The sequence below is a fragment of the Oenanthe melanoleuca genome, chromosome 4, assembly GCF_029582105.1.
Source record: "Oenanthe melanoleuca isolate GR-GAL-2019-014 chromosome 4, OMel1.0, whole genome shotgun sequence".
Classification (NCBI taxonomy): Eukaryota; Metazoa; Chordata; class Aves; order Passeriformes; family Muscicapidae; genus Oenanthe; species Oenanthe melanoleuca.
Window position 1 is genome coordinate 21429063 of NC_079337.1, and position 12591 is coordinate 21441653.

The following is a 12591-nucleotide window of genomic DNA, read 5'->3' on the forward strand; positions in this document are numbered from 1 at the left end:
GCTGATGCACATTGAGCTTCTCATCCATCAACATTCCCAAGTCCTTCCCAGCACCTCTGCTCTCAGTGCATTTTCTGCCCAGCCTTTATTTGTGCTTGGGATTGCCCCAAGCCATGTACAGGTCCTTACATTGGGCCTTGTTGAACTTCATGACATCCAGAGCCCAATGCTGTCTGCATGTCTGAACAACCCTACTATGATAAATAACATCTATAAAATTACAGAGTTAATACTTGGTGAAAAAGGCCAGCTAACTTTTCAAGTCTCAGAAAGTAGTTCTAATTTTTCCCCTAAAGACTAAAAATGTTCTCTGCCTTAGAAACAGAAAGTGCTCACCAGAGGTAATCCTTCCCTTTAAACTACAAGCTGCTTGATGGCCTCCATTATCCCGTGGCAGAAATCAAAGAGCAAATCAAGTATTGGAGAGAACAACTGATTTTCAAGCTGCCTTTCAGTGCCTTAGGAGGCCACATACACTAATGCATTACTGAACATGTCCCATCACCATAAACTCCACACTAACCTGTGACAGGTGCATCTATGTCCAGCAAATTTTTTTCCTGGCGGAGAATCGAAGCTCCCTCTGTTATTATTCTCAAAGCGACACTCTCTTCCAGTCTCCCTTCTTTCATGAGGTGTGCCTTTAAGATATCCACACGAGGTTTTCCATCATTATCAAACACTTCCTTAGCTGTAAGACGGTGGCTTGGAGGAAATGGGACAGCTAGATGGAAAAAAACAAAAAACATGTGGTCACTGTTAACAGAAAAGCGTCCATTACTGACACGTTTCAAAACACATCTCTGATGAAAAATGATGTTACCAAAGACTTTCTACTGCCTCTTACAATTTGTGGTTTAAATTGTATGTAGACTCCCAAAGATACCATTAAAGCACATGTATTTGGCAAGATATATTATTCACACATGCAAGAAGTAATTCATGCTTATAAAAAAACTGAGAGGAGTATTTAGGCCATAATTACAGGTAGAAACATTTAAGCAAATCCTCCAAAAGACATGAGAGCATCAGGGAAAGGAGGGAACAGAATTTAAACTGCTCTGGTAGAACTAGAGAACATTCATATCCCTTCCATTAACAGCACAAAATGCACAAACAAGAGCTACATTTAATATCTGTGCATGGACATGCATAGATAACACTCCAATTAAAAGCCTAAATCCAAGAGCTCTCTCTACTGCCTTTGGGTAGAGAGAATGTAAGATGTTTTCCCTGTATAAGTAATAGTTTGCTATACAAGATGTATCTGAAACCCACCAGTGCTGAATAGACCATTCCAGCACAGACAGGGCAGAGGACATATCAGATTGAAGTTGGAAATAAATGGATAAATACGAGGTTGTCCTGGCAACATGGCAGCAACCAGCAAGTTGCATACTGTCCTCCCGTAAGGTCAGAGACATAAACTTGTATGTTCCTGCTCTCCTGGAGCCAGGTGGAACAAGAAGGCTCAGAGGTGATATGTTAGCTGCCAGGATGAGGCTGGAACATTATCCCAGCTTAACCCCCTTTCCCTTGCAGTTCAGCCAGAGTGGCAGCAGGCATTGCCTGCTGCACCAGCCACAGGGTATTTGTCCTGATCCCTGACACAGCTGCAGGAGGGTCAGGTTGTTCCAGAGCTCCAAGCAGGGACAGGAGGTGGCTGCTGGGCTGGTTTCAGCTGGTCACATCTGCAGTGCAGCCCTGTCCCTGCCAAAGGGTCTCTCGTCCCCTGTGGAATGTCTCACCAGCCTCTTTGCCCCATCACAAGATAGGAAACTTTAACAGACCAATCAATATCTATTAGCTTCAGTTTTCTCCTAAATCCACCATCAGCAGACTCCAAAAACTCATAACTCACACCCATTATGTAAAGTTCAAACAAAACACTCTTCTCTTACACTCTTCTCTCACTCTTTCTGTTACCAGAAGTAACAAAGCAGAAAATAAAAATTTTCACTTTATGCAGTTATTTTCCACTGATATTTTTAACACAAACAGCTTCAAAAAATGCTATTTTGTTTTTCCTTTTTGCTGCTCCAGCAGTCCATTCACTGAAATAATCTGATAGGATGTGGGTGTCTGAAATACACTGACTGCTCTCAGACTTAGACATGGGGCAAAAAGGGGAGGAGGTGAAAATTCATGAAATAAACAATCTATTACACAACACAGAAAAAGAATAATCTTTTCTAAAAAAACGGAAGGTGAATGATAGCTCAGCAGTTCTCCAAGCCTCCATCCTCTTTTTACAAAAACAAAACCCTGAAAGCCTACCTAGTTCTAATGATCCTGCATTTCCAGCATGGAGAAAGGAGGCAGGGTAAAAGTTAGTACAGATCTGCAACCACTTTGGCTGGAAGAAGCACATACCATTAGCTTGCATTCCTTAGGAAGAGAATGGCCACTATACCCCCCCAAAGGCATGACAATTCACAAGTATTTTGAGGTAACTTCCATATATGCTTGTATGCTGAAAGGAGACTTCTACACTTATAAAGACAGAGCAAAACACAGATGCAATGACTATAGGAAACAAAAGCTATGACATAAAACCTACTGATACAGAAAAAAATTACATATGCTGCAGCACTGTAAGAGTTCTGCAGGCAGAGCTCAAAGATGTACCCATACCTAACTAAAGAAAAAAAAGGTAATGTTCCAGTAGATTATTCATGATTAATTAGCAAAAACACGAGTGACTGAATAGACCGCAAATTGCATCTTCCATTATGAGAATATTAACTTTGAATGTACACAAACACAGAGCTTACACAGAAGAACGACATAAGAAATCCATGCAGAAGTCAGTCAAACATCATTTTTACTAATAACATCTGAAAATGCCTGTATCAACCAAAATCCCTTTATAAATACAACAAACATTTAACTTCTATTGCTTTATAGAGAGCAATGTTACCATCTGAACACACAGGTATCCATCTGTTTCTCCATTCCTTTTTTTCTTTTCCTGTATTTTTAAACCTATGGTATTAGCATATATAAGTAAATAACAAAAATGCAATAAACTTGACTCTTATCAGAAATAAGCCCTAGAATCTCATTAGACACCAACTGTGCACACAGAATACACAATGAGGAAGAGCATGGAACTGGGAGAGGAGGCCACCAGAGAAAGGCAGGAAAAGGAAGGAGTGGGAGACTGAACTGCCAGCACTGAGCTCCTCACCATGGCACAGGCCCAGGGATGTTTTTGTAAAAACAGGCAGGAATGTGTATTAAGCAAAGGCCATAACAAGGGGAGAGGCAATAAAACATGCATCTACGTATAAGCCACATTTTTAGAAGTTTAGTGGCAAATCTCACTACAAGACCACCACACAAGACTCATGCATGCCTAACCATACTCTGTAAAACTTAACACCTGGACTGGTGTCCACCTCATTTACATTACTTTCCTTATATTGGTATAAAAAACAGCTATCCACCAAGTAAAATACTACCCTTGTGGTTTGGTCATAAAACATGGACTACAACCAAATGCAAAGAAACAAAGTTTTAAACCCTTGACCTCAGCCTGTCTGTAACATTCTCCTGAGACCCAAAAACACAAGAAAATACTCTTTAACCACTTACTAGTGGGGATTTTTCCACTTGTGCTTTCAGGTCTCTAGAGCATGTTCCAGCAAATGGAGGAAAAGATCAACCTGTTCTTTTACTGTTCTTGCAGGCTCCTGCAAAACCCATCTCATCGTTAACACAGCCACTGCAAAGGTCAGACATCATTACTGTTTCTCTCAAATATTAAGCAGCTGCTCTGGAACAAATAAATAAACCATAAAGAGCTCTGCTTAATTAGAGTGGACCATGTGTGCACGCATAAATAAAATACAAGCATGTGGCAAAGCAAGCATTATTCTGTTTATATATTATTAATTTTAAAATGAACCTGTATACTAAATTAATAATCTCAGAGGAGGCTGTCCATAAGAAAACTCTTTCATCAATATTCAAGTTCCCAAATTACATCCCTCTGTAATGCTTGTCCCATAATTTTATATAACTTATGCCGTAAGGCTGTTCATAACTATGTTTATAGCACACCATACTTTTATGACAAATAAATGTCTGCCTTTCTACTTTTAAGGAAAACACACCAATAACTGCTAACATCTCAATAACCTAATGTACTGCATTTGTCTAACAGCAATTTCCAATTCTGCATTTTGAGAAACATTTGCACTACAGCAGTGCCTAGAGCACAAGTTATTAAACACATTGACACTAATGCCACAGGTGAAAAACGAAGTAAAAGGCCACTCTGCAGCTCTGGGATTTTTACATCTACTTCTTCATAACCTTCAGACTCAGTATGCATACAGGTTTTCTAAAACGATGATAAAAATCATCTCAGAAACTCCAATAAAACTGTATTTTTTAAAGACAGGAACATTTTCAGTATTTAACTAACAGGTTTTGCAGTCTGACTTTGAAAATCTACACTCATTTTATAATGTGTTTGAATACATAGCATAATCTTGAGTATTCTTGCTGACCAATAACACCCATACTGGAGTTTTTACTATTTAATCAAGAGTTCTGCATTTCTTCTCCATACCAGGTCTCACAAAATCTATGTAGCAACGCAATGAAGCACCCAAAAATCAGCTTTTCCACCTAAAAATACCAGTTTAACATGACCAAATTACTGTACAGTTGCCTATGAGCTTCTGGCTTGCTTGGCTTCTATGAATCTTAGGGGAAGGAATGATGAATTTTTCTTTTTTCAAGAATTCTACTTAATTCAGGTGACAGACTGAAACAAGATGATGATTCACTGCCATCCACAGCTGTGAAGGGGAACAGAGTGAAAACCCCAGGCAGTGCAGCACTCACCAAAGCAGTGGAAAAAGGAAAGGACACTGCCAAAGATGTTCAGCCATGCAAGACATGGAGCTCTCATGTGACAAACATCCCTCCTCGACACATTTCCTCAGGCACCACATGGATAATGCTTTCATCTCCATACACAAGTTTTCTGGAGACAGATTCAACCATTCAAACACACTGAATCACTGCAATCTCTTCTTTATCCTTCACATCACTTCCTTAGCAGATATTTCTTTAGGATTACCATAAAGAAGGGTGAGTTACTCAGAACACAAAATTTCATTTCAATATAAAATTTTGTACTACATCATTCATAACATGTGCAAGTTCTTATTAGCTTCTTGTATACTTGGCAGGAAAATATGTCTACACCTGATAAAAAAAAATCCAACTATTTATATGACAGCCAAAGAACCAAACAAAAATCATCTCAGTGAAGCTAAAAGCGGAACACATGTTCTGATGTTTTCCAACAAAAACTATCAGGTTTCATTTTACATTAGCTACTGTCATTAGAGTAGGCACTGGAATTGGCAATCTCTTTCTAAAAGATCAAGCTTTCACCTGCTATTTTAAGACATGACGTATTTGAGGACTGTTTTTACTAAATCTGTTCACCAGATGGTGAAAGTGTTGGAAATTAGAATCTGGAAAATAAATCTACAGTATAAAATAAGAAGCAGCTATGAGGATTCCTATAGAAATTTAGCATGAATTATTCTTCATTACCAACAAGTTCTTGCAATGTAATCAGAAGTGCTCAAAACCGTATTTGCTAAAAGACGTAACTAAATTAACATCTCTCATGAGCAAGGCACTTTGCTTCACAGAAAGCTGAGGTTTTCACTGGGCAAGCCAGTTAATATTTTAAAAAGAAAGAGTCCATCAAAAAGAATGTTGCATGAAGACACCTTTGAGTAACAGCACCTGTATGTGAACCAAACTGTGAGCAGACAAGTCATACCTCAGCAAAGCCCACATATTCCAAATTTAGAGAGAAAAGAAAAAGGAGTTCCTTTTAGAGATATCTCAGCTGACAACACAGAAAACTTGACATGAGGCAGTAACACCTGTGGCCTAGAAAAAACAGAAGGTACTACAGGTTGGATAGGAAACTGAGATGAGCCTTGCTAACAGTTTTTTGATGTACAAAAGCTCAAACTGTAAAAATTTTAAAAAGTAACAAAAGACACTTGATCAAATATCCCAGTTCCAATTACTATTTTTAATATATTCTGACACTTCAGCCATACCTGAGGAACATAACAGCAAAGACAGAATTGCCTCAGAGAAGCATGCCTAACTTTGGACGAAAGCTATGATAAGACAGTGTTTGTCAAAGGAAGGGCTGTGTCAACCAGGTTTTGATCTCACCATATTGCCATGTTGTTTCCAGGGACTAAGGCTGTGGCCTTGGAATCAGTAGGCTTCACTCCCTCTTCACTCCTCCAGTGAAATGTCCCACTCTAAGACAATCCATTCCAGCACACTACAAGTAGTCCTCATGCAGCATAATCCCATTATACCTCAGGAAGCAAAATACTTTGCAGGACTCGAGCCTCAAACTTAAAAGGGGAAGATGAAGTCTCACTCCTGTGCACCTTGTAACTTCACAGGAGAGGGCTGCCTCCAACCAGCTGTGGAGCTGGGACCTACCTGCACATTGTGCCACAAGCTATGTCAGTACATCTCAACCATACGGTTAAGTTTTTGACAGGATGATCTCCTCTCAACTGCCTCTGCCATTTTAATAAGCATACAAGGATCTTGTTGCAAACACCAAGTGGCACAGCAGAGAGGAAGGACAATAAAAGTCACCATTAACTTGGAACCACAAAAAAGGGATGAAATCCTGTCATTTCTGTCTAATTACCAAGTTAAAGTATGATGGGTTGCCCCTGGCTAGGTGCCAGGTGCCTATTCTTACGGGATGAAAGGCCACAGTTCTACCACTTCCCACCACTTCAGGGATTCCCTATGGCCTTTTCATGGCGTTACTGGTCCCCTCCAGAATACACAGTACCTAACAATAAGAAAAGTATATAGCATCGTTTTTCAACTCTATAAAAGAGCATAACCAACCTCCTCATAAACTCAGGCCGAATTATACTTGGAAAGAACCATCACAAGTAGCTATGTCACCTTCAGTCACTTAAAAAAAATGTAATTCAAAACAACAGCCACTACTTTAGGATTTGATTTTCTTTATATTCACCACAGGAAGCTTTAAAACCCTAAAGAAGAATTTACAAAAAGGTTCTTCCAAGAGGTTAGAGCAGTGGTCCATTTTCTTACTCTGGGCTCAAATGAAGAATAGTTATAAAAACCACCAAAGCCTGGATAAACACACAAGATTCCCTTGGTGATTTGATCCTTGACTGGTGTATTGATTGACATGTACCCATCTCAATCACTCCAAACACTTTTGCAATAAATTGTAGCATTGACATCAGCAACATAGATAAATGTACATTCCTGTAACAAGCCAAATCTAATTTTTAATCATTATCAAGCAATTAGCAATAAAAATGGTTGTCAGTTTTTCAGAAAAAGTCAGAGAAAAAAAATTACATCAGAACTTTGTTCCAGAACGTTTACAGGCAACAGACACACTAGAGAGCATAGGAACCCTGAGAAACTAGAAGGAGGTACAGTCTGAAAAGGGGAAGGGAAGGAGGTACACTTTTTTAAAAAAATGCAAGAAAGAAAAGCCTCCTAATTCAAAGAAATGGGTCTGTATGAAATATCAAATTGTAGTGTACGTGGTTATACACTGGCAGCATTCCCAGAGTATCTTTTGGCCAACTACTGGAATAAACAAACAAATCCTATCAGTCTTAAAGAGCACAAAACAACACACATCCCTATACTACAAAAGAGCATTCTTTCCTTGTATTTGAAATCATATGCAAGTATGTTTGACATTTACAATCCATCCTGTCCACAGTTCATGGATAAAAAAATCAACTACAATATATAAGCAGAGAGGAAAAATTCAGTTCAAAAGGAAACATTCCCAGTTAGGAGCAACACGCACAGTAAAAACTGGAAAATGTGATCGTTGCTTCCTGGCCTCATCAGAAAAGTTTGTTTTTCTACTTTGTTACACCCAAGTTTTTCCATAGGCTTCGAACTGAATACTGTTGAGCTTTGTTTTTATTAGCTTTTGGAACAGAGAACAATAATTACCCAGAGTTTAAATTCCTTTATGGGAACAATTCATTCGGAGAAAACAGTTAGGGGAAAAAGAACCCTGTAACAATGGAAAATACCAAAGGTCTTCCAAGACTTAGATAAGGAATCAGACATAGTCCTCCATCCCCCAAAATACTTGAGTGATGGATAATTTCTTCTCTACGGTAAATCTTCACTATTGTTTCTAATTGGAGGCAATTAGGAAGTGATTGCACAATAAATTGTTTCAATCTACCAGGAAAAAACCCCAAACAATCAATTCTAGGACCTGGAAAACCTTCAGGAATCCAAATGTATGGCACCATTTTCTTCCAGTTTTTTGGTTCAACTTTAGTCAGCTAACACTTCCAAAATTCAGTCTCCTATATGGCAAAGGTAGCTAAAAGAGGGACTACAAATCATTTCTCACCTATGAACTGAATTCCCTCTCCAGCCTTCTGAGGATAATGAGGCACCTTTACCAAATTTGATCAGATATCAGCTTAGCTTTGAGGACTAACTCAAAGTTTCTAGTGACATGCAAAAAGGCAGGGAAGCAAACACCATTTCCTTTCCAAAGCTGTTCTATCAGGGCAAGATTTAAATACAACCAAGATTTAGCCTCCAAAAATTGACCACTGTACACAGTCTGTCAATTGTCAGACAAATTTGTTAAAACAAGTCAAAGACTCTTAGAATGGTTTGGGTGGAAAAGGACCTTAAACAGCATCAAGTTCCAACCCCTCTACCATGGGCTGTCCAGGGACACCTTCCACTATAGACCAGGCTGCTCCAGCCTGGCCCTGAACTCCTAAAATGAGAGATGAGTAAGTGCAAGTAAAGCAGCCTTTATTTGGAGATACTCTGTTTCCTAACACTCCTTAAATGCCACATTACAGAAATTGCTCTGCTTAAATGTCAGACTGCAGAGGTTGATTCTTGGAATAAGAAACACCAGCACATCTCTTGCTGCTCCAACAAAGTTCACTGGGCAGAGGAAATTAAAATTCCTACTAACATTACTAAGTAATCATGTAAAAAATACATCTCACATTTCAAATTTAGGGCTGTTTGGCACCTAGCAATTTGTAACTTTCCCAAAGAATATGCAGACTAAGGGCAAAGGACAAAGACAAGGGGGTAGGGATGCTAGCATACCAAGGTACTTTACAGCCTGTCTCTTCCAGGTTCTAAGCTGTTGAATGCAGACCAAAAGACTGGCAATTAGTATCTTTGAATCACGTAGGTTTTATTTTATTTGAAACTTTTTTAAAAAGAAAAGTTTTGGGAAAACAAATAAATAAACTCAAACACCTTACCTAAGTCAAGAAACATTAGGATGTGAACAACATTAAAAATGTTAATGTCTGAACTACGCCCTGTGAAATAAATCAAAAAGACATGCTGAACTGTAAATGTTAACTTGGTTTATTATTTAACTGATCATAAGTATGCAGTAAGTAGCAGATATACACCAGCACCTCATAAATCAGTCAGACAAGTCTAAGGAATAAGCCTTACAAATGTAAGTATTTGTAAGGACAAAGTGTAGCTGGAGTGACCAGCTACAAATTGACCTTAAGAAGAAGTTGGAAACAGCAGTTATGTGTAGGTGTTGTGTTTGTTTCAGGTTCTGTTTGAATTTTGGGATTTTTTTTTTTTTTTAAATTCCAAAGAGCTTTGCTTGTTTTAGTAGCATTCTAGCCTTTGACAGAAGTTTTAAATCAGCATACCTCTGGATGAGTGAATCTATACTGACTCACACCGGTTTAAGGCATACAAGGAACTGGCCAAGCTCTGCACATACTAGTGTGAAAAACAATTTCAGAATTCTGCTAAAACTGACTTCTGCTTGTTCAGCCATAATCAATAGACAAGAAATACAAAGGCATTAAAAAAAAAATCTACACCTGATTATGTAATGAAACTAATTTGTACTAGGCTACACGGATTATTGATCCAAAAACTGCTCCTTCTTATTTAGGGTCAGGTCATATATCCGGAAAAACAGCAACATAAACAGGTACTAGTAACTTATTTTTTTTGTCCTATGCAACTACTCTTCACAGCATGGTTTGGCTTTGTCTGCATTAGGATTTAGGGACATACACTTCATGTTTCACAGAGTCATGTTTTAAATGAACAAACAAAATCCCCACCTCAATCTTCACTATACTTACAGTTGAAATGGCTGGTTTCTCCTGGAACTTAGCAAATGCTTAGTACAATTTGTTTCTTCTTGCCTGATATCAGAGATACTGCTTACCAGTTCAAACTGACACCTCAGTTCAAACTAGAACATTTAATAGGGGAATTCAACCCTTCGTTTACAGAAGGGGCATGAGCAGAAGGCAAAGTCAACCCTCCACAGGCCCAGCAAGCAACGGTGCCTTTCTCTCCTGGTGAAAAGGATTGAAACTCTTCCATGAGACTGTATGAACAGTTTCATATACAACTTGTTCTTCTTCCAACATGCTCAAAGGACTAATTTTCCTGTGATGTTACTAGAGTTCACATAGATCAATACTAAATAATATGGGCCACATTCACCACTGTGCTATGCTGTAATGCCATTAAACAAATGTCCTTTCTAATCCAGCATTAACAGATCACACTGAGCTTTGAACCCGAGTTCAGCCTGCTTACAATGTCTAAATAAAACCAAACCAAACCCAGTGACACTGACATTAATCTCAAGCAATGTGGCTGTGAATCAGCCCTGGTGTTTTCGTTTGGTTTTCATGGCTTGCCTCTACCAGCACTTGTATCACGGAACATCCACATGGAACTTCTGCCTTGGACTCATCATCAAAGCACACTTATTTCCATCAACTAACCTGGACTTCTGTAAAAAGCTGTTTTTATTTTAAAAGTAACACAAGCAGAATTTGTAAGTAAAATAAAAATCAACATTTTTAAAAGGCAAGTTTTTGTTGACTGGAACATTATGTAGTTTCCTTGTTTTTTGGGTTTTTTTAAGTTTCTTTTTTTTTTTTTTTTTTGTTACACATGGCAGCAGTAGTTTCAAAGTGCTCAGTAAAAGCTTTTAGTCGTAATTAAAAAGGATATCTGACCCAAATCCTCCTTTTATTTATCATAGATGCTTTTATATCTTGTGCAAACCATATCTTCCCTTAAATCTCAATTGCTGCTTAATAAATGTTAGATAAAAATAAAACTGTCTAAATTTACCATTTTGCTCATACTCTCTGAAACATCCTGTTCTTAAGCAGAATATTGGAGTTTAAAAAAAAACAAACAGCTTAATGAAGCAGTGAGAGAATCAGACACCTGTGCTTTATTCCCAGATCTGTTGTGTAAAAGCAATTAATTTTTTTGCCAGTGACTAAATATACAGAACGAGTTCAGCACTGGGGTGCTCAGTTCTGTCATGCACCATCGTGTGTTGGTCATGGTGACTCTGTGTGATGCCTCTATGAAGACTAGCACAGCACAACAGGACTCCCAACACACTTCCCCCCTAAAAAGGTCACTGAAGGAGCCCAGTTACCAGAGAGATACCAGAAAAATGCAACTCTCTTATTTGCTAATGGCAAGATGGCATCAGGCACTTTCAGTCGCATCTTAGGTCTCAAATCCTTTAATGTAGAACAGGTCACTATTATTTCAAATCAAGATCAAAAGATACTTCAATCAGCCACTTAGCCAGTGAAGTGCTGGCTGAGAGACCTAAGCTCAAAATACCATCTTCCCCTACCTTGACCAAGACCAAAATATTTTTCCACAGATGATTCAAAAGCCTTGGATCAGGCAGCAAAAAAGGAAATGTGATGCTGCAGGCTAGGCAGATGCAGGCATCAGGGAAACTAAACTCATGCCTTTGGCTACAAAGGCCACTTCCACATTTGACATTCACTTTTTCCCTAGATGTAAAAATGGTCTCATTTGTTGCAGGGTCAGGAATTTTGATGGCAATATTCCCCTACAGCATGAATAACTTTTTCCTGGTCCCAAGGAATCCAAACTTTTTTTTTTTTTTTTTACACTAAGCAGTTAAGTTTTTGAGAAAAGCTTAGGACACTCTCTCTTTCCTCCAGGAAGAAGTAATAAAGTATTAGAGCACTTTCCCAGAGGTAAGAACTTTTACTTCTCCTTGAACTCAAGTTTTATCTAGCCAGAGTTGAAGGTATGGCTACAAGATTAAGGGAAGAGAAGAGCAGAGGGACAACTGTGCAAGTTTTTGCTGCAATATGGCAGTATTAGTATCAATAGAGATTAGTATTAATAATGAATTAATAATGAATGGGCAAATAAAGTTAAGATATTTTTCACATAAGGAACCATAAAAAGCAAAAGCAGAAAACAGGATTCAAGTGCTCTAGAAAATAACTCAAGTTGCTCAGATTTCTGTTTATACATGAAAGTAAGGGGCATTAGCCAGAGGAGAATCCTCAGATGGTATTTATCATGGAAATATATAAACAGGTCCACTCACCAATGGACTGCAAATGACAAGACAAAGCCTACACACCTCACTGGTTCTTAATCTCTCAAGTCCATTCAGTCACTGTATTATCAAGAGATAAGCTTACCTGTAAAGTTCAT

General features: G+C 38.4%; 1 protein-coding gene across 1 annotated transcript in view; it reads right to left on the reverse strand.

Moving 5' to 3' along the window:
- PPP3CA (protein phosphatase 3 catalytic subunit alpha) overlaps positions 1 to 12591 on the reverse strand; it is a 170755-nt gene that overhangs the window by 99164 nt on the left and 59000 nt on the right. The window contains exon 2 of the mRNA XM_056489642.1: positions 524 to 724. Coding sequence (XP_056345617.1) covers positions 524 to 724 — 201 coding nt within the window. The remainder of the gene's footprint in view (positions 1 to 523; positions 725 to 12591) is intronic.